Source organism: Hemitrygon akajei, chromosome 12, assembly GCF_048418815.1.
Source record: "Hemitrygon akajei chromosome 12, sHemAka1.3, whole genome shotgun sequence".
In the NCBI taxonomy this organism is placed as follows: domain Eukaryota; kingdom Metazoa; phylum Chordata; class Chondrichthyes; order Myliobatiformes; family Dasyatidae; genus Hemitrygon; species Hemitrygon akajei.
This window is the reverse complement of record NC_133135.1, coordinates 63,221,002-63,243,282: the sequence shown is the minus strand read 5'-3', so window position 1 is coordinate 63,243,282 and position 22,281 is coordinate 63,221,002. Positions and strand designations below refer to the sequence as shown.

The following is a 22,281-nucleotide window of genomic DNA, read 5'->3' as shown; positions in this document are numbered from 1 at the left end:
GCAGTACTTGGCAAAGGCCTTCAGAAAATCAAGTAAACAACATCCACTGACTCTCCTTTACAACTTGGTACGCAAGCTCTGAATAGCTCTGTAAGTCCCCTCTGAGAAGAGGACTTAAAAGTTACCCCAATTCTAACTTCCCCATGGTTGTATTGCTCCTGAGCTTTGAGGTAGACTCTGTGTTCACGAGAATCTGAATTTTATAACAGAACCCTGCTCTTTATTGTGTAATGCATAGTTTGCATGTTTAACTGGTACCTTGTTTTATTTCCCCATTGATTCAATCATTATTAGTCTACAATTTGTTTTTGCACACAAGGTTTTAATAATGTACATCTGGTTGTCTTAAATACCTTGTATTTATAATGTTCTTTCTTTTTCTGATAGAGCATGTGCCTGTAATCCTTCTGGTAGTATAGCGGAATGTAGTGTCGATACAGGACGTTGTGTGTGTAAAAATAATGTAGAGGGTTTCAATTGCGAGAGGTAAGTGTTTTATAAGATGTATGTTCTAGAAATTATTATTATAACTGAAGGATATCACTTGGCCTATTACATCCATGTTAACTCCCAACAGAGCAATTCAATTAGTCCCATTTCATTCTGCACCACTTGCCATTTCTTGTCCCTAATTCTGCAATTTATGACCTTGCATTCACATCAAATTCCCTTTAATTCTTTTACCTCTTTGCCACATCAAGATGTGATTTATTGGAGTAAATTAACCTATCAGCAATATTTCTAACAATTCTATTTCTATAAATTCCTTTTTAAGTGATAATGTTATTAAATAAAGAATTTGTTGCACACCTGTGCCAATGTATTACACACATCTTCTCATTCAGGTTCATCTGACTCTTAATATTTCTATTCTTTTATACTTTATGCTCACCTGGCTTCCCCATTGATAGAGCTGTAGTGGTTTTGAAGAAAGGTCACTTTCTTCAAATTTGAAGAAAGTAACATGCTCCTCCAATTTGACCTCGTGATCTTATCTGAATTTAATTGGTCTACCACTGGTGGCTGTGGTTTCTATTATCATGCTGTTAAGGAAAGGCAAGTATTTTTTTTCTCCTTGCTATCATTAACCATTGGCACGATCCTCATCATCTCTGCCTATCTTTCCTTAAGTCAATCCTTTAGAAGCTTATACTTGGACCATAATCTGGTTCTACATGACTAAGTGTCACATTTTTATTTGATAGCATTTCATGCAATGTCTTAGGAATACTTGTTATATTAATGGATGTGTATAAAATTAAATTGTTTTTGTTGTTATGTTTCAACCAGTTTACTGCTGGTGATTTGCACATTCTTTCTAATTTCCATATTAAAATGTTTCAGATTAATTTCTACCTTAGTTTAATTATTATTGCTTTATCATTCCTTTGATCTTAGGCAAATCTCTACATTTTCACTCTATTTTGCCCCTCCTTCATCCTCATGATGATATCTTTATGTCTTAAGTGAAGAAATATTATGCTTCTTCTGATCAGGAAGGGAGGTGGCATATTTATCTAGTTTTGGGGAGCCTATTTGCTGTCAAACAAAGTAAGAGGCATTGAGATTGACATTGGTGTGACTAAAATAATTAATAGTGATCAAGATTTAGATGAGATAGTTCCTTCTTTTTCAAATCAATGAAGATTTAGTTGAAGTTAAGCAGATATCAGAGTTTGTTAGGTACAATTATAACTGCTGACCCTAAATAGGGGAGTAAGTGGTTCAGCCAAGATCTAGATACAACTCTACAGGACAAAAGGATAGAGCAACCCAAGGCAGAACTTTCCTGAGAACAAAGAAGGACAAGAAGATATGCAGAGAAAAGGAAACATGGCATATGCCCAGGATGATAATTGGGCTGAAGCTGGAAAGATCATAACACAAAATGATAAAGAGAAAATGAGCCCACGTATGTAGATGAAAATTGGCTGGCAGATCATAACAGTGAATCCACTTACTGTCTCATGGTTTCAGATTTATGGATCTTTAGGGTCTCTTCTCAGGAAGACATGACTTGTACCTAAGTGGTATGTTACCACCTGAACTCGAGAGGTCCAATATCCTGGCGGGCAGGTTTACTCGAACTAATGGGAAGGGTTTAAACTGGTTTTGCAGGAGGAAGGGAACCAGAGTGGTGGGGGTAGTTGGTGTAAAGGTAGGAGCAGCCTGTAGAGAGACTGTGAAGAGGGATAGGCAGTGCATTCAGTTGGATGGTTGAAATGTGTTTATTTTAGTGCTGGAGGCATCAGGAACAAGAACAATGAATTTAGAGCATGGGTTACTACATTGAGCTTTGACATTGTGGCCATTCCAGAGACTTGTTGCCAGAAGAGCAGAAATAGCTGCTGGATGTTTCAGGACAAGCAGGGGGATAAAAGAGGTGGAGAGTGGCATTGGTATTTGGAGATAGTATCACAGCAGAGAAAGGAAGGACAATGTAGAGGGATTGTTTACTAAGTCAGTGTGATGGAAGTAATAAACAGGAAGGAAGCAATGACTCTATTGGAAGCATTCTATAGACACCCCCTTTAATTTCAAAAGAGACACTAGAGGCAGATTTAGAAAAATACGAAAATAACAGGGTTGTCGTCATGGGTGATTTCAACTTCCCTAATACTGATTGCCATCTCCTCAGTGCAAAAAAGATGGGGCTGAGTTTGTCAAGGATGTCCAGGGAGGATTCCTGGCTATGTATGTAGACAGGCCAGCCAGAGGAGAGACTGATCTGGTTCTAGGCCATGGTCAAGTGACAGAACTCTCGGTGAATGAGCATTTTGGAGACAGTGACCACAACTTCCTGGCCTTTACCGTAGCCTAGGACAGAATAGAAGCAGGTGGTATGAGAAATTATTTAATTGAGGGTGGGCGAAATAGAATGCTATTAGGATGGAACTTGAAAGCCTAAGGTGAAAGGCAAATTGTGTGTAGGTAAATTAATTATGTCCTTTTGAAAACAAGAGATGGTTGTGGGCAATGAAGTTTATATTGTGTACATGGGCTTTCAAAAGTTGCTTGAAAAGGATTGGATGTATTCATGATTGAAGTAATTTAATACCAAATGTAAAGTAATAGATATTGTCAGGAAGCAAAAACAGGCGATTAATATATAGGAACAAAACTACAAGATAATAGGAACAGGGACAGTTGAGGGCAGTGCAGGGGGAGGAAGTTCACATTAATACTTGAATATTGTGGACAAGTTGGACTAAGTGTTAATTTGGCATATGATGTTCTGAGCTTTAAGAAGAGGCATAGAGAACCAATGCAGGCACGTTAAATTGACCCTTGATTAAAAACAGGCAATTTAGCTGTAACTGGTAAGTAGGTTTGGATTCAGGGTTAGACGTAAAGACATGGGATTACTGAAATGATTCACTGTTACAGCTCTAGGGTTTATGGATTTGCATAGATAGATTGGAGTAGATAGACTGGATTTGTTCAGATATAAGTGCTTCTGAGATGGAATTCAAATATTGGTGGTGTTCAAGGTCACAGCATGAGGACAAAATGTAGAAATGCTTCATTGTTCTTTGTGCCTCCACCAAAAGGCCCCAGATATACAGAGATTGGCAAAAAATGCAGAGGTGAGATAAGGAACAGGTTTTTTTCGTACAGCACTGATTAATCTGGAATGCACTGTCTGAACAGCAGTTGAAGCAGTTTCAGTTGTGGTTTTCATATCGAAGTTAAGTCAGTGAAATTTTAAAAATATTTCAATGCTACAGGGCATGAGTTGGAATGGGAAACTAATTAATTTATTCTTACAAAAGGTTAACGAGCTAAATTGCCACCTTCTGTGCTATCATAATACTGTAATTCTAACACAATGAAGCTTCCCTTGCCTACAGCACTAGAAGGAACAGTGAAGTGGATGTAATCTTTCAAAGTACTTCTGTTTGAAGAAAAGATTCATCTAACATCAGAAATGTTTTAATATTTATATACCTGAGCCTTTTAAAGACTGTCATCTTAAATGATTCCATTTGTATTTTTAAATATAATTGTTTGAAAGCAATCATTAATGCAAAAGAATTGTTTTAATGATCACTTAATAGACAACTCCAGTCTTCTAGTCTTTCCAGGGTTGCTTTTATTTTTAAAAATCCAAGAGACAAGGTTCTAGTATAATGCAGAGTTAACAAACATAAAGTGTTACAAGATCAAAATTGTTCTTAAATAAATAACAAGGGAAATAAGCTGAAGAAAAGCAAGTTGTGTTAGCATCAGAAAATTAAAAGATATTGTGATACTACTTCAAGTCACTTTTGTTGTCCAGCATTTAACCCTCACCCGACATACCTAACATAGGACAACGTGGTTCCTACATTCCTGCATTACTGTGGTGTTTAAATCTACATAGCCAAAAAGTGCTTTGTATTGTTTGATATGTTTTCAAATAGTTTTAACATAATGTTCATACAAAGCAATTACTTGATCATTTCCTTATGTTGCTATGTATGCAAATTTTTCCTTTTCATTTCACCAAGTGTCTTAACTGGAACATAGTCCATTCATTATATCTATGATTGAGAAATTGTCATTTAATCTCACTTGAGGCTAGTTAAATTTAAATCTATTTCCTCTCATTCTGTGGCCATAGTCCAAGCCAAATAGCTTGTATGCATGTGTACCCATATCTTTCAACATTTTAAACATCTGGAACTTGTCTTGCTGCATTATCTTTCCTCTTATGAAAACACGTTCAGCTCTGTGTATTTGAAGTTATCAGTTTACTTTAGTTATTCTTCACTGAACACCCCCCTAGAAATTCCGTGTTCCTTTGAGTTTTAGATTAACTTTTTCTTAAATTGAGTAACTTCATTTGAAAGTTCCTCATTCAATATTTGGTGCATGGAAGCTGACTTGTAATTCAAAATAACTATGTCAGTAATTATCCTCTCCCATCTTCATGTTGTAGTCCAACATTTGAATAGCTAGAAAATAATTTTAATTGCCATAATGCTAGGTAGTTTTGTCAAGGAAAAAGCATAGCTTGTATTTAATGTTATTCATGAGGGCGTGGTTTAATTGAAGGTAAAATAACACACAACACAAACTTGGTAGTTCGAATTATAAAAATTTATTTATAAATTGATGCATGTAATCAGCAATTTATTTATCAATAAGTATGTTCACAAGAATGTTCTCTTTTCCTGTAGATGCAAGCCAGGCTTTTTCAACCTGGACCCCCAGAATGCCCAAGGCTGCACTGCCTGTTTCTGCTTTGGCCATTCATCTGTTTGTAGCAAAGCTGAGGGCTACAGAATAGAGCGGATCACAGCAAGCTTTGATGCAGGTGTTACTAAGATTTTTAACATATGCTGTTTAGTAGATGTTGTTTATGAAATTTTGAGATTTGAGATTGAGTTGTCAAATATAGTGACATCCAGCTCATGCTCCAGTTGAAATGTTGCTTGATAAAAAATGATTACATTCTCCAAACTCTCTTTGCCAAACATCTGACAAACCAACTGTAAATGGATGTATTCTCAAGTAGATATTGCACTTCATTTTAGTTTGTTTACTAATTTCTTGGTGAACTGCCCAGTGAATATGCAGTGACACTAAGCAGAGTTCCAACATTACAGCATCCCAAATGGCTCTGCTGCTCTTATTGTTTCAAACATAGACCCATCTTTGATCATTTCCTTGTACTTGTCTCTACCTATACCATCCCCCCCCCGTGTCTTCGCATCTCCTCCTTGATCTGATCTTTTCTAAACAATTCCAATTGCTGTCTACACTTTAGGAAGCTTAATTAACTGCCCCTTGACTTTCCATTCTCCATGGTGTGTCTGCAACTATATGTCAACTACATCAATCTTCTGTCTCCTCATAACATACTATACCCTTTAAAATCATCACTCTATCACTGGATGTTCCCTGAGCTAGATCCTTCAGATGCAGACTTGAATAGATGTAAAGGACAAACAAGTTTTATCTATTTAAGATTAAATCTAGATGAATCACGCAAAGCACCTGCTTGCTTATCGAAGAGTGGCTCGCGTATCTATCTTAAATAATTTCTGTTCCCTACTGCAACACATTTACTCAAACACAAGATTCTGCACATGCTAGAAATCTAGCGCAATGCACACAAAATGCTAGAGGAACTCAGCAGGCCATGCAGCAACTGTGGAGGGGAATAAATGGTCGACATTTTGGGCTGAGACCCTTCATCAGGACTCAAGCCACTCTCTCCTGTCTTCTATATCCAATAGAAAATGTTAGAAATTCATGGAACACTCTGCCATTAAAAATGGCACATTATGGTTTGCTGTATTTGCTACATGTTCCCTCTCGCCCACTGGGCTAGACTCCTAATATTCTCTCAGCCCCACCCCAGAATTTGCAGCCTTTCTGATTTCTCCTATTTCTAGCTCTAACTCCCTTGAACTTCTCCAGCTAATCTGCTGACAGCTCAGCTTCTTTTCCCCATCTCCATGTTACCTGCAGTTGGGACCTGATTTCTCACTCCTGGTGCTGTTCCTGCTTTTCAATTCGAATGCCATTTTCACTCTCAAATAATCATCCCATCTTGGAACCATGATACTAACCTTGCCTACCACCTCAAAAGTACTGAGGTTTATTCCGGTCAGGTTGCCAATGATGGTATGCATTATGTCCTATTTTTCTTGTTATTTATTAACTTTTGGGCATCAGTGATAAGGCCAGAATTTGTCAGCCATTTTTAATTGTCCCTGAGAGGGCTTACCTTCTGACTTACTCCCTTCTGGTGAAGATGGAATTTGTTTTGAAAAGGTGACCAAAAGGATTATTGAACTTTACCCAGTGCTCTTGGGGTTGCACTTATCCAGACAAGCAGAAAGCATTCAATAATCCTCCTGATTTATGTTTTGTAGATGGTGGAATATTTATAGGGTGACAGGAAATGAATTACTTTACTTAGGATACCCAGCCTTGGACCAGTTATGGTAGACACACTATTCATGCGCTGGTTGAATTTCTCGTCAATAGAATGTTGATGGTACTATTTGGTGATCATAATTCCGTTGAATGTCAAAGATTAGTTACCATATTCTCTTTTATTGTCAATGTTTGTTAGCCTGGAACATTTGTGATGCAAACAAAGTTTGTCACTTAGGAGTTCACAGACAAATATAGGCCTTGCTTCATACAGATGTCGGCTGCTGTTTTGCTGAGGAGTTTTGAATAGTATGAATATTGTACAATGATCAGTAGATATTCCTCTTTCAGACCTCATGGCAGAAAGTTATTGATCAGGTTTACTAGAGCTTTTTTATACTAGTTTTGGTCCAACTCTACTTTGACGTATAGAGTGGCCACACTATTTTGCCTCTGGACGGGTTTGCTGAAAGGCTTTGATCCAAAGCTGAGTAATTCAGATGAAACCTACAGAGGTTAATGATGAGTACACGTTGCTTAATATCACCTCCATCACTTTGTAGGTGATTGAGATTAGAATGACTGATCCACCAGTTTGGTTTTGTCTCTTTTTTTTGCTAGCACTGCACAATCTTCACATTGATGGGTGGATACTAGTTTTGTAACTGTTGTGAATTACATTGTTTGAGATACAGAATGTCCTAGAGCAGTGGTCCCCAACCACCAGGCCGCGGAGCAGTACCAGGCCATGACCCGGTGGTTGGAGACCACTGTCCTAGAGCACATTTTCAGCACTATAGTTGGGATATTGTCTGCTGCCATAGTCTTTGCTGTACTCTCCACTGTTTCTTGAAGTCATATGATGTAAATTTAATTAGTTAAGTCTTGCTTCTCAGATCTTTGGTAATTAAAATTAATCATCCACTTGGCACTTCTGACCATGATTGAAAAGGGTCCTAGAGTTACCATTTCTTAATGCAGCAGTGTAGAGCTTGGAGAGTTTTGTTGCTTCTAGTATTGTAACTGGGACAGAGGTCATTCTCAACCCATCTACAACTTCTGGCATGGTTGAGCACAACATTCTCATCTACTGATCTTCTACCATTGTTCACAAGATGGGACTACAATCTCCTGGTTCCAGTCATTTCTGACTAATCATAACCAGAGAATCAGTAACTAATAATGAGTTTTCTTCCCTTTTGTTGTTTCCACTGGTATTCCTAAAGCTCCTGTCCTTGGATTCAACTGTTTCTCACTTTTAATGTCCTTAATCAATACACTGTAAACATGCTGTCATATTTCCACAAGTAAGCAGATAGTACAAAGTTCTTTACCTTAACTCTCAATTGACAACCAGCTTATTTGACATACAGTAACAAGTGAGCAGCAGTCTTCTCCAACCAAACATTTGGAAGCCTCTTGCCTTTGTCTGTGGAACCTGTAACAAACCCTGTTCCCTTTTCAAATATTTCAAACTAATCCTACATCTATGTAATCTTGGTATGATGTTTGATCCTGCAAGGAACTTGCCGACCGCATATTTGAGCCATCAGTGAGACCACCTTTTTTAAAATTTCTGTTTCAACTGTTAATCTACTTTAATATCGTGTTTGCTAATATTTCAATAAAGCATTTTTGGACTTGAGCAATGATAGAAGTGATAAATGAAAATTGTTGCTGTTGCCAATGTAGTTGGAACATAAAAACTTATGATAGGGCAGAGGCCAGTACATTGCCATGCTTATGGAATAAAGCTAAGAGTTTTCTTAACTGGTCTGTAGGTGATGATGGATGGCGGGCTGAACATCGAGATGGTGCTGCGGTTCAGTTACAGTGGTCTCCAGTGAATGGTCACATCTCTGTGATCTCCAATGATTATTTCCCTGTTTACTACATTGCTCCTGGTATGTAAATTCAGTAAATGCACAAAATGTTAACTTTCACCAAGGAAAATTAGTACAGTTGACTTGATAATTCGCATTTTATAATCCAGAACAATTTCAATGAAATTAATGGTAAAAGTTGAGGATCTAATTAATTAATTTAAGAAACTGATGCATCCTTAGACACTTGCAGAGCAAATAATTGGTTTTATATTTTCCCCCAGCAAACCTTTTGGGTGATCAGCTGCTGAGTTATGGTCAGAACCTCTCTTTCACTTTCTACATGGACAAGAGAAACAACCGTTTATCTGCTGAGGATGTCATACTGGAAGGAGCAGGCCTGAGAGTGACAGCTCCGTTAATCGCCCAGGGAAACCAGTATCCCACAGAAAGTCCTCAGACCTATATATTCAGGTGAAATAGGATCCAGAACATGTTACTGTTATCAGGCTGAGTGATTAAAGTTAGAGCAATGGGTCATTGTCTAATCTGGTGATTTGCCTAGAAGCTATTCTAGATTTTAGTAGCCCAAATATACTTACTGTGCTTTTAGAGTATATTAATAACAACTGAAGTCTTGTACATCTTGTTGAGACCTAACTCCCTTGTCATAGTATTGGAATGTTAATATTTGTAAGCCATACACCAAAGTAACAAAGTATATATTCATGAGGGAAAGTGCTGAATTAAGTATTTACTTCCTTCCATTCTTCATCTCCCCTGCCCTAACCCAAGGGAAATCAGGGTAAGAGTTACTTGATCTGCAATTGCATTCCAGCCCATTTCATATCTTTAATTCGTGTTTGTTTGTTTATTGATCCAAAAGAAGAAATTGGTAAGGAATTATAGTTTAGGAAATATCCCATCTGCTTCTGTGAAATTGAAAGCTGGGTCTTGAAAGTGGAAACATGATGGCTTGCACTGGACCACCTAATCTCTAGAGTTCAAAGCAATATCTGTTTATTTAGGAGCAAAGATTACTCCAACTACCTGCATGAATCAATTCAAGGCACCTTATGCCTTTGTAAAATGCTGATCATAAATACTCTACTTTTTAAGCCCAAACTCAAGTTGTAAGTACAGTGTATTCCAGCTAATTGGCCATAGGTTACTTGGGATAGCTGCTTATTTGGGACAACACTTGAAAAAAATGCTTGAGTAAATAGCTGGATTCCATTTGTTTGGCAGGAGGCTGTTGCCAAACATTTTCTAAGTAGTATCAGTCGCATGCACGTCATGTGGCTGTTAAACACTATACCAAAGCAAACAGCTTTCAATAGTGTCATGTGTGTTTGTGTTCAAAAAGCACTGATTTTTGTCAGTGATATTTAGCAAGGAATAAGCAGTAAGACAATTCGGAACCGTTTTGCTCACTGTAGTTTCAAGCATTCAGGCTTGGAGTTGCCCAAAACGGTTGGGAGTGAAAATGAAGTGATTTCATTACTTCAATAAGTTAGGACTCTGTAAAAATTTGAAGTTATCGACAATCATCTTGAATGTTGCCTCCAAGGACTCGGCTCTCACTTGTGGCTGCATGCAACAGTGGCCACATCCCAATACACCGCTTTGACAGACAGGCTAAACCAGCTGAGGGAAGCTGCTGTGTCCCATACCTTGGTGAGATAGGAACATGCTTGTCTTAGCATCAAAGTCAGCTCCATCAGTCTGGCTGCGTGAGACCTATGGTGAGCTCCAATGGCCCAGAGAGTGATTCTGCAATGTGACATGGAAATTGAAGGGCATGATGTGGCACAGAAGAAGTCATGGTCATCCACTGCAGCCATGGGAGACCCCTAGTTGTGAGGTCTAGTCGTCCCACTGGACCCGGCCAACCGAGGCCCAGAGAGTTGAACTGCCCAGTGCAGTGGCTTTTCCAGTTTAAAAACTCTCACCACAGAATTCCTGATATTGTTGAATATGACGGACAATACACCGCTTTGACAGACAGGCTAAACCAGCTGAGGGTTAGCAGTGTCCTAATTTGTTCTATATTTCATTTAAATGCGCAATTTGTTACTCAGTTAAGTGGTAGTTTGTCTTTTTTTAAATACCTTTTTAACTACCATGAAATTTCGGCTAGTTAATGCAGCCAGTTAATTGGACCAAAATATACTGTTTGTTCTCAATGTGTCCCAATTAACTGGAATCCTATGTATTTATGTTTGCAATCTGAAAAGAACTGTAAATGTTTGTAATGCATTCTTTTTTTCTATTTGCAGACTCCATGAAGTGACAAGCTACCCCTGGAGGCCACAGCTTTCCTCTTTTGAATTTCAAAGGCTCCTTCACAATCTGACAGCTATTAAGATCCGGGGTACATACGGTGAAAATAGTAAGTATCCCTTGAAGTAAGTAGGCCAGTTGACAATGCACATAAGGCTCAAAAGAGTGGAAGCAGAAAGAGACTATTTGGTTTTCAAGCCTTTTCTGCTTTTAATGAGGTCATGTGCGATCTTGTACATCATCCACTTTTCTGTCCACTTCCCATTCCCTTGATTCAATCAGTATTGGTCGGAGTGCCTATCAGATTGAAACATTACACCATCACAATTCCATAGGTAGAGAATTCTACAGTACTATGCTAAAGTCTTAGGCACCCTAGGTTTTTATATAGGTTTTGTTTTAGATGTTTTTATGTCTTCAGCAATAGAGTGACAGTAGAAAAGAACAAATTTTAGATCTCCAAACATTCATTGTCCAAAAAAAATGAATGTTACAGAGAATTTTTTGTATTTCATTAAAGAAGGCAACATATTAAGTAATAGACCACTTTTCACATCAAAACTTGATTACTTTGTAGGTATATAGCCCAGTGCACGATTAAACAAAAGTGACAAACAGGATGCTAACGATCAATGACATCACAAATTGAATGAGCTAAACTGATTAACTGAAACAGAAATGCATGTAGAAGAAATCAAACTGAGTCAAGGACAACCAAACTAAAAGGTGAGGGTTTGGCAGATGTGACAGTTTAATGTTCAAATCATCAGTATGTGATGGCAAGAGTGAGTATAGCAACAAAACACAAGGTGGTCATCCTGCATCAGCAAGCTCTCTCTCGAGCCGAAATTTCACGGCAGACAGGAGATTCAAGCACTTCTGAAGAAACAGAAGGAAATGGTTGAGGAGGAGAAATGCAGTGGTTGGCCACGGAAGCTGAGTGCAGCAGACGAGAGATACATTAAACTGGTGTCCCTTCTAAATCAGAAGATGTCCATCACTGTTAACAGCTCTGAACTCACAGAAACCTAAGTACAGTCTGGAAAAGTCTTGTCAGAAAACTTGGATGAGTTGCTGCCATAAAAAACATTCCTCTGAAGTGGAAACAAAGCCAAGAGATTCACCTGCGCACTAAAACACAAGGACTGGGGTGCTGAACAGTCTCAGCATTTGCTCTGGACTGACAAGTCTAAATTTGAAATTTTTGGCTCAAACAGGAGGCAGTTTGTAGAAGAGCTGGAGAGTGCTACATGGATGAGTGTCTGCAGTCAACAGTAAAGCACGGTGGAGATTCCCTGCAGCTTTTCAGCTGCATTTTTTGCAAATGGAGTTGGTAACCAGGTCAAATTTAATGGAATCCTCAATGCTGAGAAGTACAAACAAATTTTCATCCATCACGTAATACCATCAGGGAGGTGTCAGATCAGTCCCCAGCTTCATTCTGCAGCAGGACAATATCGCCAAATACATGCCTAAGGTCACAGAGAACTATCTTCAGCAAAAAGAAGAACAAGGAATTCTACAACAGATGCTACGGCCTCCACAGAATCCTGATCACAACATTGAGGTTGTCAGAGATTACCTAGAGTGACAGGAGCAAATAAGACAGCCAAGATCTGCAGAACCTTAGCAAGTTCTCTAAGATGCTTAGAAGAGTCTACCAGCTGATTTTCTTATAAAACTGCACAACAGAATACCTAAGAGAATGAATGGAATTTTAAAGGCAAACGGTGGTCACACCAATTATTGGTTTGATTTAGTGTGGGGTTTTTTTTGCAGTTTGTTGCTCCTTATAGTGAACTTCTTGATATTTAGAAACTTCTCACTTTATTATTTTTGAAAGCATCTTTGCTTTACAGGTCTTTTTAAATGTGCCTAAGACTTCCGCACAGTACCGTACGTAAAGAGGCTCTTGTCCATCCTAAACAGTCAACCCCTAATCTTGAGTCTGTTTCTCCTACATTCATATACTCCATATATCTGCAGTCTTTTTTTTTGGGGGGGGGTGGAATGTGTGTTAAAAATGACTGTCTCTCATTCTGGTCTGCTGGGTATAGGGCAATTTTATTTGGTCTTTTATCCTTATTTTATAAGTAAACATGCTGTATCCGCTCCAAGGCAAGTGTATAATTTCTTCAGTGAGGAAAGCAAATCACACTCACTCTTTCAGTGAAATACACTTTTTTGTACTCCAAAGCCTTCACAGCAAAAGGTAATATACCATTTGCCATCCGAATTGCTTTCTGTATCTACATGCCTATTTTGTGTGCTTTTGGAACTGTGACACCAATATCCTTCTACACGCCCAAGTTTACCAGTTTCTTAAAGAATTTTAAAAGTTACTATTTTCTATTCTTTATTAAAGTTAATAAATCCATATTTATCCCACTTCATATTCCAATAGCCAACTTCTTACCCACTGCTTTGACCTTTAAGTGCCTCCCCCATACCCCTTTCTTGAATAGTTACCTCTGCTGTTTTCAGTCTTCTGGGAATCAAAGGAAATTTGAACAATCATCTTTCAAGCATCCACTATCGCTGTTTCATGTGTGGATTTTAAAATATTGTGATGGAAGCTCTCCAGACTAGTGAATTGGTTTGCTTTTAGTACCCATAATTTCCATAAGATACAGGCCATTTGGCCCATAGGGTCTGCTCCGCCATTCAATCATAGGCTGATCTAATTCTTCCAATTATCCCCACTCCCCTGTCTTCTTCCCATACCCTTTTATGCCCTGTCTAATCAAAAACCTATTTATCTCTGTCTTAAATGCACCCAGGACTTGGCCTCCACAGCCGCTCGTGGCTACAAATTCCACAGATTTACCACCCTCTGACTAATTTCTCTGCACCTCTGTTCTAAATGGACATCCTTCAATCCTGAAATTGTGTCCTCTTGTCCTAGACTTCCCTACCATGGGAAATAACTTTGCCATATCAAATCTGTTCAGGCCTTTTAACATTCGGAATGCTTCTGTGAGATCGCCCCTCATTCTCCTGAACTCCAAGGAATACAGCCCAAGAGTTCCCAGACATTCCTCATACGGTAGCCCTTTTATTTTTGGAATCATTCTCGCGAATCTTCTCTGAACCCTCTCCAATGTCAGTATATCCTTTCTAAAATAAGGAGCCCAAAGCTGCACATAATGTGGGCACATGAGCGCCTTATAGAGCCCCAACAGCACATCCCTGTTCTTATATTCTGTACCTCTAGAAATGAATGCCAACATTGTACTTGCCTTCTTCACCACTGATTCAACTTGGAGGTTAACCTTTAGGGTATCCTGTACAAGGACTCCCAAGACCCTTTGCATCTCTGCATTGTGAATTCTCTCCCCATCTAAATAATAGTCTGCCCATTTATTTCATCCACCAAATTGCATGACCGTACGCTTTCCAACATTGTATTTCATTTGCCACTTCTTTGCCCATTCCCCTAAACTATCTAAGTATCTCTGCAGGCTCTCTGTTTCTTCAACACTACCCGCTCATCCATCTATCTTGGTATCATCTGCAAATTTAGCCACAAATCCATTAATCCCATAGTCCAAATCATTGACATACATCGTAAAAAGCAGTAGTCCCAACACCGACCCCAGAGGAACTCCACTGGGAACTGGCAGCCAGCCAGAATAGGATCCCTTTATTCCCACTCTCTGTTTTCTGCTAACCAGCCAATGCTCCACCCATACAAGTAACATCCCTGCAATTCCATGGGCTCTTATCATGCTAAGCAGCCCCGTGTGCGACACCTTGTCAAAGGCCTTCTGAAAATCCAAGTACACCATGTCTACTGCATCTCCTTTGTCTTCCCTGCTTGTAATTTTCTCAACAAATTGCAGTAGGTTAGTCAGGCAGGATTTTTCTTTCAGGGAACCATGCTGGCTTTGGCATCCAGGTATTTTCTAATGTCATCCCTAACAATCGATTCCAATAACTTCCCAACCACTGATGTCAGGCTAACAGGTCTATAGTTTCTTTTCTGCAGCCTCCCACTCTTCTTAATTAACAGAGTAACATCTGCAATTTTCCTGTCAACTGGTACAATGCCAGAATCTATCGATTCTTGAAAGATCATTGTTAATGTCTCCACAATCTCTCCAGCTACCTCTTTCAGAACTCGAGGGTGCATTCCATCAGGTCCAGGAGATTTTTCCACCCTCAGACCTTTAAGCTTCCTAAGCACCTTCTCAGTCATAATTTTCACTGTGCAAACTTCACTTCCCTGACACTCTTGAATGTCCGGTATACTGCAGACGTCTTCCACAGTGAAGACTGATGCAAATACGCATTCAGTTCCTCTGCCATCTCTGCGTCCCTCATTACAATATCTCCAGCGTCATTTTCTATTGATCATATATCTACCCTCAGCTCTCTACCCTTTATATACTGAAAAAAGCTTTTAGTATCTTCTTTGATATTAGTCACCAGCTTCCTTTCATAATTCATCTTTTCCTTCCTAATGACCTTCTTAATTTCCTTCTGCAGGTTTTAAAAATCTTTCCAATCCTCTAACTTTGCCACGAACTTTGGCTTAATTGTATGCCCTCTCTTTTGCTTTTACTTTGGCTCTGACTTCACTTGTCAGCCACGGTAGTGTCCTTCCATTTGAAAATTTCTTCTTATTTGGAATATATCTGTACAGTTGGCCCTCCTTATCTGCGGGGGATTGGTTCCGGGACCACCCTCACGGATACCAAAATAACACGGATGCTCAAGTCCCTTGTATAAAATGGTGTAGTACTTGCATATACCTACGCACATCCTCCTGTATACTTTAAATCATCTCTAGATTACTTATAATACCTAATACAATGTAAATGCTATGTGAATAGTTGTTATGCTGTATTGTTTAGGGAATAAGAAAAAAAAGTCTGTACATATTCAGTACAGACGCAGCCATCGTAGCTCTTCTGGGAACACGCGGCATCAGCTGATCCCGATTCTCCCATGATCCTTAAGTTCTTGAGGCTGTAGCGCTTTACATAGCTAGCCAGCCATCCCTTACTAGCTTTAAACTCCTTCCTGTCGCTCACAACACAAGTAGCAAATGAACAAGAGACGAGGCAAACAATGCTCAACTTCGGGTTTTCCTGATCTGTGGTTGGTTGAATGGGCTCATGCGGAACCCACGGATAAGGAGGGCCGACTGTATTGCACTCCCCTCATTTCTCGTAGAAACTACAGCCATTGCTGCTCTGCTATCCTTCCTTCCCTATGATTTTCAGTCGTGTTTGGGTTTGACAATAGATCAGAGGGAGTTTGTCTAGTTTTATTGCTTTGATGTGGCTTGCTAGGTTATTTCAGAGAATAATTAATCATATTTCAATGGAGCCTATAAATGTGTATTTTTAACACCAAAGCAATTTGTATTTTTCTTTTTATCTGAACAGACATTACATAATATTTCACAAATGGTTGTGGAAATCTGAATGCTGAAGCAAAAAGGAAAAGCTTATCATGCATGATTAGAATTTAACTGAAATAACACTGCTCTGAAAAGTTCTTAAATTAGTGAAAAGAGACGGTGGGGGTTCCAGAGAACAGTCGAAGTAGAGATCTTTACAATTTAGTTCAAGTAAAAATAATAAATAGTTTTGTGCACGTTTTCATTGCTTTGGAACATTATTTCCTTTTGCTACTGCCAATCACATATTTGCATGGCAATTCACCTTGTTCAGTTTGTTTGTGACCAACGTTTGTCTGTTTCCCTGCAGGCTATGGCTATTTAGATGATGTAACTCTGATCAGTGCTCACCGTGCCTCTGGAAATCCAGCTGACTGGGTGGAGCAGTGTACCTGCCCGACTGCATATCGGGGACAATTCTGTGAACTGTGTGCTTTGGGCTATAGAAGGGATGATCCCAGTCGTGGATCATTCAGTCCCTGTGTGCCTTGCAGCTGTAATGCACATAGTGATACCTGTGATCCTGAAAGTGGTGAGTACCCAGACCTTGTCTGTGGAGAGATCTCAGGAAAGTAGGTCAATATTTTAAACAGTGGAGTTCATATCATCTAACGTTTTAAGACATTTTTTTCATATTTCCCTTTTTCCCCAATCTGCTCCTGTTCTTGTACTGCCTAGACCAGAGGGAACCTGATCAAGGCAATACAATTCTTCAACTTACAATGCACTTAAATAAAATACATGTGCTTGTTGTTTTTGGTTCAATTAGATTTTTGTTTTGAAAATCTATACTTTTGCTTCATTTCATAGGAGATGATGTTTATTAATCTTCCCACCTATTATTAAAGGCACCATTGTTTATGTGCGTAGCAGCTAAAGTCAAGTCTTGTTTAATATTATGTGGTTTTGGGAAAGTTGGTCCTTTTGGTTAAGGAACAAATCTATTTTGCTGGCATCAAGCCGAGTTGTTGTGGGTAAGGGGGTCGGGACTCTTTTATTCTGTGATTGTGTTCTTGTGTGTGACCCTTGTGTTTTAGCACCTTGACCCCGTAGTAACAATGTCTTGTTTGACTGAGTATTCATGTATGGTTAAATGACAATTAAACTTGATTTGAACGGAATTATATTCTGCTGTTTCCTTACTGTCATTTTCTGATAGTGCATCTGGGTAGTTTTTGTTTGAATATCAAGTGGATCCATAATTGTCAGCAAAAATTTTGATCAGGTTCGAAAGGGTTCGAAGGTTCATTTATTATCAAAGTATGTTTGCAGTATACAACTCTGAGATTCTTTTTCTCCAAATAGCCACAAAATGAAGAAACCCACGGAAGTCTGTTCATAGAGAAACAGCAAACCCAGCCCCCCCCCCCCCCCCCGCAAAATAAAATGACTGGCAACATGATCATCAACCCACAAAACACAACAAGAACATCAGCTGCAAATCCCCTTCCCTTACGCTGAAAACTAACAAATATGGAACAAGAACATCATCCCCAAACCCCCTTCTCCCCGCAGAAAAACAGAGGAAAAACAAGCGACGGCATAGAATATAAAAACTACAAGACTCCATGGTCCAAATCCACAAACACAGAACCTCGGTAACATCCTCTGATATCATCAAAAGAGAGAGTCACCATGTATTAAAATATTTGTGAGAAGCTGTTGTCAAGATCAAGATCACAAAATCACAAGACAAAAGAGCAGAAGTAGGCCATTTGGCCCATTGAGTCTGCTCCGAAACAGTCCTGTTGTAATATCAAATAAACCCCCAAATTATGAAATCATTACTATTGGAGATTAAGTCTACAGGAGATGAGGTTTCAAGGAACACTTTTCTTTATATTGAGCATAATGAAATTAGGTAATGTCTACTGGCCAAATTTTGAAGTGAATTTCGGTGCTGTTTCGATAAAATATTTTCATAGAGTCAAAATCCTGGTATTCCTTTCTTAAAGCCACATAGATAGCAATAACTCAAAGAATTTAGTCCAAGAGCTATTCCTTTAAAGGCACATTTGGAGTGAACAATAAATGCTTACATCCTGGGAATTGATTCTTTGAAAGTTTTCTTTTAATTCTTTGATTCTTTAATAAATTCACATACTCATGTTCAAACAAAAAATGTGAATTTTCTGGAATATTAGTAATCTGTTCTTAATTCTGATGTTTTGCCGGATGACCTATTTATGTATTAAATGTGGGAAAATCAGAAAGATTTGTTTACTTCAGTGCAATTGATGGAGGCAAATGGGGAAGAAAAGTGTGGTCAGTGCATTTGTATCTGTTTAACAGTTGTAACAGAAGCAGAATTTCAGTCCCTATGTTTGATACATAGATAATTAACTCTCTTTAATCTGGTGCAAAGGTGAATGTTACTGTAGGGACAACACAGCAGGACCAAATTGTGAGCGGTGTAAAGATGGATACTATGGTGATCCTACAGTTGGTAGCACAGATGACTGTAAGCCATGTCCTTGTCCAGCTGGTTCAAGCTGTGCTGTGGTACCTAAAACTGGGAATATTGTGTGCACCAACTGCCCTGAAGGGACCACAGGTGAGATGCTCAAAACTTCCATTACCTGTTAAAATTAACTTGTTCTCATACATCATGCTGATTAATTATAAAAAGTTATTGTCTTGTATTCTTTCTTTTTCAATCTTTTTATTATTATTATTATTATTAATATCAACATAATAAAATTGATACATACATAATGGGATTACAAACATACACATTTCAACTGAACATGAAAGAATACATAAGCAATAGTTACAGTATAAATGAGTCTTCCCAAATCATGGACGATATAAGTAACAAATAAACAAGGCAAACCTAGGTATATCATAATATATTTTTAAAAAAACAGAAAAAAGAAAATAGAAAAAAAATTATGCAAAAAAAACCTAATCTAACAATCTAATAACTAATAAGGAAAAAAACGAAAAAAGAAAAAATGGGAAAAAAAGGGCTGTTTATAATATCTAACAAAAATACAAAATCATCAGTGTCGTCAACTCCGATCCTCTCAACATATGTAAAATTGAAACTGGAAAAACAAATAGGCTTGGAACAGGGTCATATTACATCATATGAAAATATTGAATAAATGGTCTCCATATATTTTCAAATTTAATAGAAGTATCAAATACAACACTTCTAATTTTTTCTAAATTTAGACATAACATAGTTTGAGAAAACCAATGAAATGCGGTAGGAGGATTAATTTCTTTCCAATTCAACAAAATAGATCTTCTAGCCATTAATGTAAGAAATGCAATCATTCGACAAGCAGAAGAGGATAAATGGAGTGAGTCCATCATTGGTAAACCATTGTCTTGTATTCTTATCTGTATCATATTGGCATTTCAATGCTCCTCATGGAACTTTGGCTAGATATTTGGCATTGGTAGAGGCCTCCACTTAAGAAACTTCTTAAAAATTAATTAAAATCTTCAGCTTGTAGCTCATGCATGCAAAAATCTCAATGAATGAATGCCCACTTCACAGAAATCACACAGCTATACTTTTCAGCGTTTGCCTTATTGCAAATCATCTCTCATAGCAGCAAAGAATTAATGGAAAACAAGGGGCATGTCCTTCTTGGACAATGATTTCTACAAATACATATAAATATGGCAGTGACTGTCAGAAAACCACACTTTGTGTAAAGTTAATAGGATTATATGTTCAGAGAAAGCCATTCAGCCCAGTTGCCTGTTAGAGCAATTTCATCAAACCCATTCCCCATGTGGCCCAAAACTTAAACACTCAGACCCTTCAACAGTCCAGTTGCTGTTAATGCTATTGAACCATTTGGGTCATGACTTAACTATAAAGGGTCAATGAAGGCTAGTGAATAACAAAATGTATATTTGGGGGAAGATGTTAATAGGGCATGCAGTTCAAAATTACCAGGAAAAGGAAGAAAGATCAGTGCTGAGTAAAGAAAATGTAAACCTGGAATGCTGAATTGCCTTAAAACGTTATTGTGCTCAAGAGCCCGAAATGCAACAGAATTGCTTTGGATGTAAAGTATGTTTGGGACCAAGGAAGCGAGAAGGTCTGTGCAAAATATTCTTGGGGCCGGGCGAAGAGTGTAACTGCTATGAGAATGGGTAGTATTGGAATTGCAACAGACCTCTGGAGTGCTGAATGGAGGCAGTGGGGTCAGATGTGATGGGAGGTGTCTCAAGGATGAATTGTGATTATGAAAGCTTGTATGCTCGACAGCTAGTGGACCCATCCTTGTGCAGTGTCTGCATTTAAGAAGATAATTTCTATATTTAGTGTTTGTTATCTTCACCTTAATTTGTTTGCTTCCTGTTCTTTTTAAGGAATTACCAGAGATATAATGCTGATCTTGCAGTCAGTTGTACATAAATGCATCTGACACACAGGTAGATTCTTTATCAAAATTAGGAGCTAAACAAAAATTTGTAAAAAAGAAAAACCCAGTATATAAATCAACCCATCATGGATTTGCTTCTGCATAGCTTTTGCGTGTGTGGCAATCCAAGCATCATCCACGGGTACGGCAAAATTGAAAAATAACAGGGAAATAGTGTTCTTGGGTAAACTTTGCTCAGATACATATGAAGATACACATACTTATGTATTTTCTGCTCATTTTAGTAAATCAAACATTTACTGTAACTTTAGAATAACTACAGTTCTAATGAAGGCCATTGCTGTAAACATTAAGTCTGTTTCTCTTTGCCAAAAGCTCCCTAACCTGTAGTGTTTTCAGTAGTTCCATTGTTTTTATTACCGTACATGTTTCTAGCATCTGCAATTTCTTTTTGAGCTTTTTTTTCCACATCTCATTGCAATGCATTTGCTTTCAGGTAAAAGATGTGAGCTCTGTGACGATGGATACTATGGTGACCCATTAAGAGAAGAAGGGGCTGTGAGGTCATGCAAACCATGCCATTGTAGTGACAACATTGATCCAAACGCCGTGGGGAACTGTGATCGGCTGACAGGAAGGTGTCTGAAGTGCATCTACAACACTGCTGGATTCTACTGTGATAAATGTAAAGATGGATTTTACGGAAATGCATTAAATCCGATTCCTTCAGAAAAATGCAAAGGTGAGTCTTATATTTGCTTTGTCTATTAAATGTTCCTAAGATAACCAAAATAATTTCTTTAAAAGTGGTTTTATTATAATTTTCATGAAATCTAATGAAATTCAAATTTGTCCATCTGAGACATAAAGTCAATTTGCTTTTTTTTGCTACATTAGAAACATTGTATAACTTGTATGTTGTAGGGAAATTATTATAATATCACCTTTGTAGACATGGGGGAAAGTTTGATGAATGGTATGTTGGCAGTTGCTCTTTACAATTGCCATCAGGACTGATTTAAAGTTTACCATTTGTTATTTTAATCCACAGTTGTTTTTTTGTGTGTGTTTGAGGGTGGGTGGTTTGTGGCTGGAATCAATAGCAGGAAATTTCTTGACAGAAATGATCGAATCTCTCAGCTACTGAGAATAGTGGAAGTAAGTGCCTTGTGGACCCCACCAGCTTCTTTCACAATATAATGTGCTTATTTTCTCTTGCAGCTTGTAACTGTTCTCCTTATGGCACTGTGGGTCAGCAGAGGAACTGCAGCCAGATTACAGGTCTATGCGAGTGCTTAGCTCATGTCACGGGTAGAGACTGTAGTCAGTGTGAGCCCGGCTACTATAATCTTCTTAGTGGCCAGGGCTGTCAAAGGTAAGTCAAGTAGAACAACTTACAGACCCCATTCTTCAGCTGATTACCCAGCAGTTCTGTGTGCTCATATAATCTAATTGGAGACTAGTAGCTGATCCCACGTTGTGTTGGTATATTAATCGAGTTTAGAATGGAGTAGCAGATAACATTCCAGGCACCAAGTATTGAGACCTG

The 22,281-nt window shown here is 38.4% G+C and overlaps 1 protein-coding gene across 1 annotated transcript in view; it reads left to right on the top strand.

The window, feature by feature from the left end:
- The window catches only part of lamc1 (laminin, gamma 1), a 243,335-nt gene that overhangs the window by 176,900 nt on the left and 44,154 nt on the right, over window positions 1–22,281 (top strand). Inside the window, exons 7-15 of the mRNA XM_073063281.1 lie at window positions 388–486; window positions 5,163–5,299; window positions 8,652–8,774; window positions 8,978–9,167; window positions 10,973–11,085; window positions 16,694–16,915; window positions 18,749–18,937; window positions 21,229–21,474; window positions 21,954–22,107. Of these exons, the coding sequence (XP_072919382.1) occupies window positions 388–486; window positions 5,163–5,299; window positions 8,652–8,774; window positions 8,978–9,167; window positions 10,973–11,085; window positions 16,694–16,915; window positions 18,749–18,937; window positions 21,229–21,474; window positions 21,954–22,107 (1,473 nt within the window). The remainder of the gene's footprint in view (window positions 1–387; window positions 487–5,162; window positions 5,300–8,651; window positions 8,775–8,977; window positions 9,168–10,972; window positions 11,086–16,693; window positions 16,916–18,748; window positions 18,938–21,228; window positions 21,475–21,953; window positions 22,108–22,281) is intronic.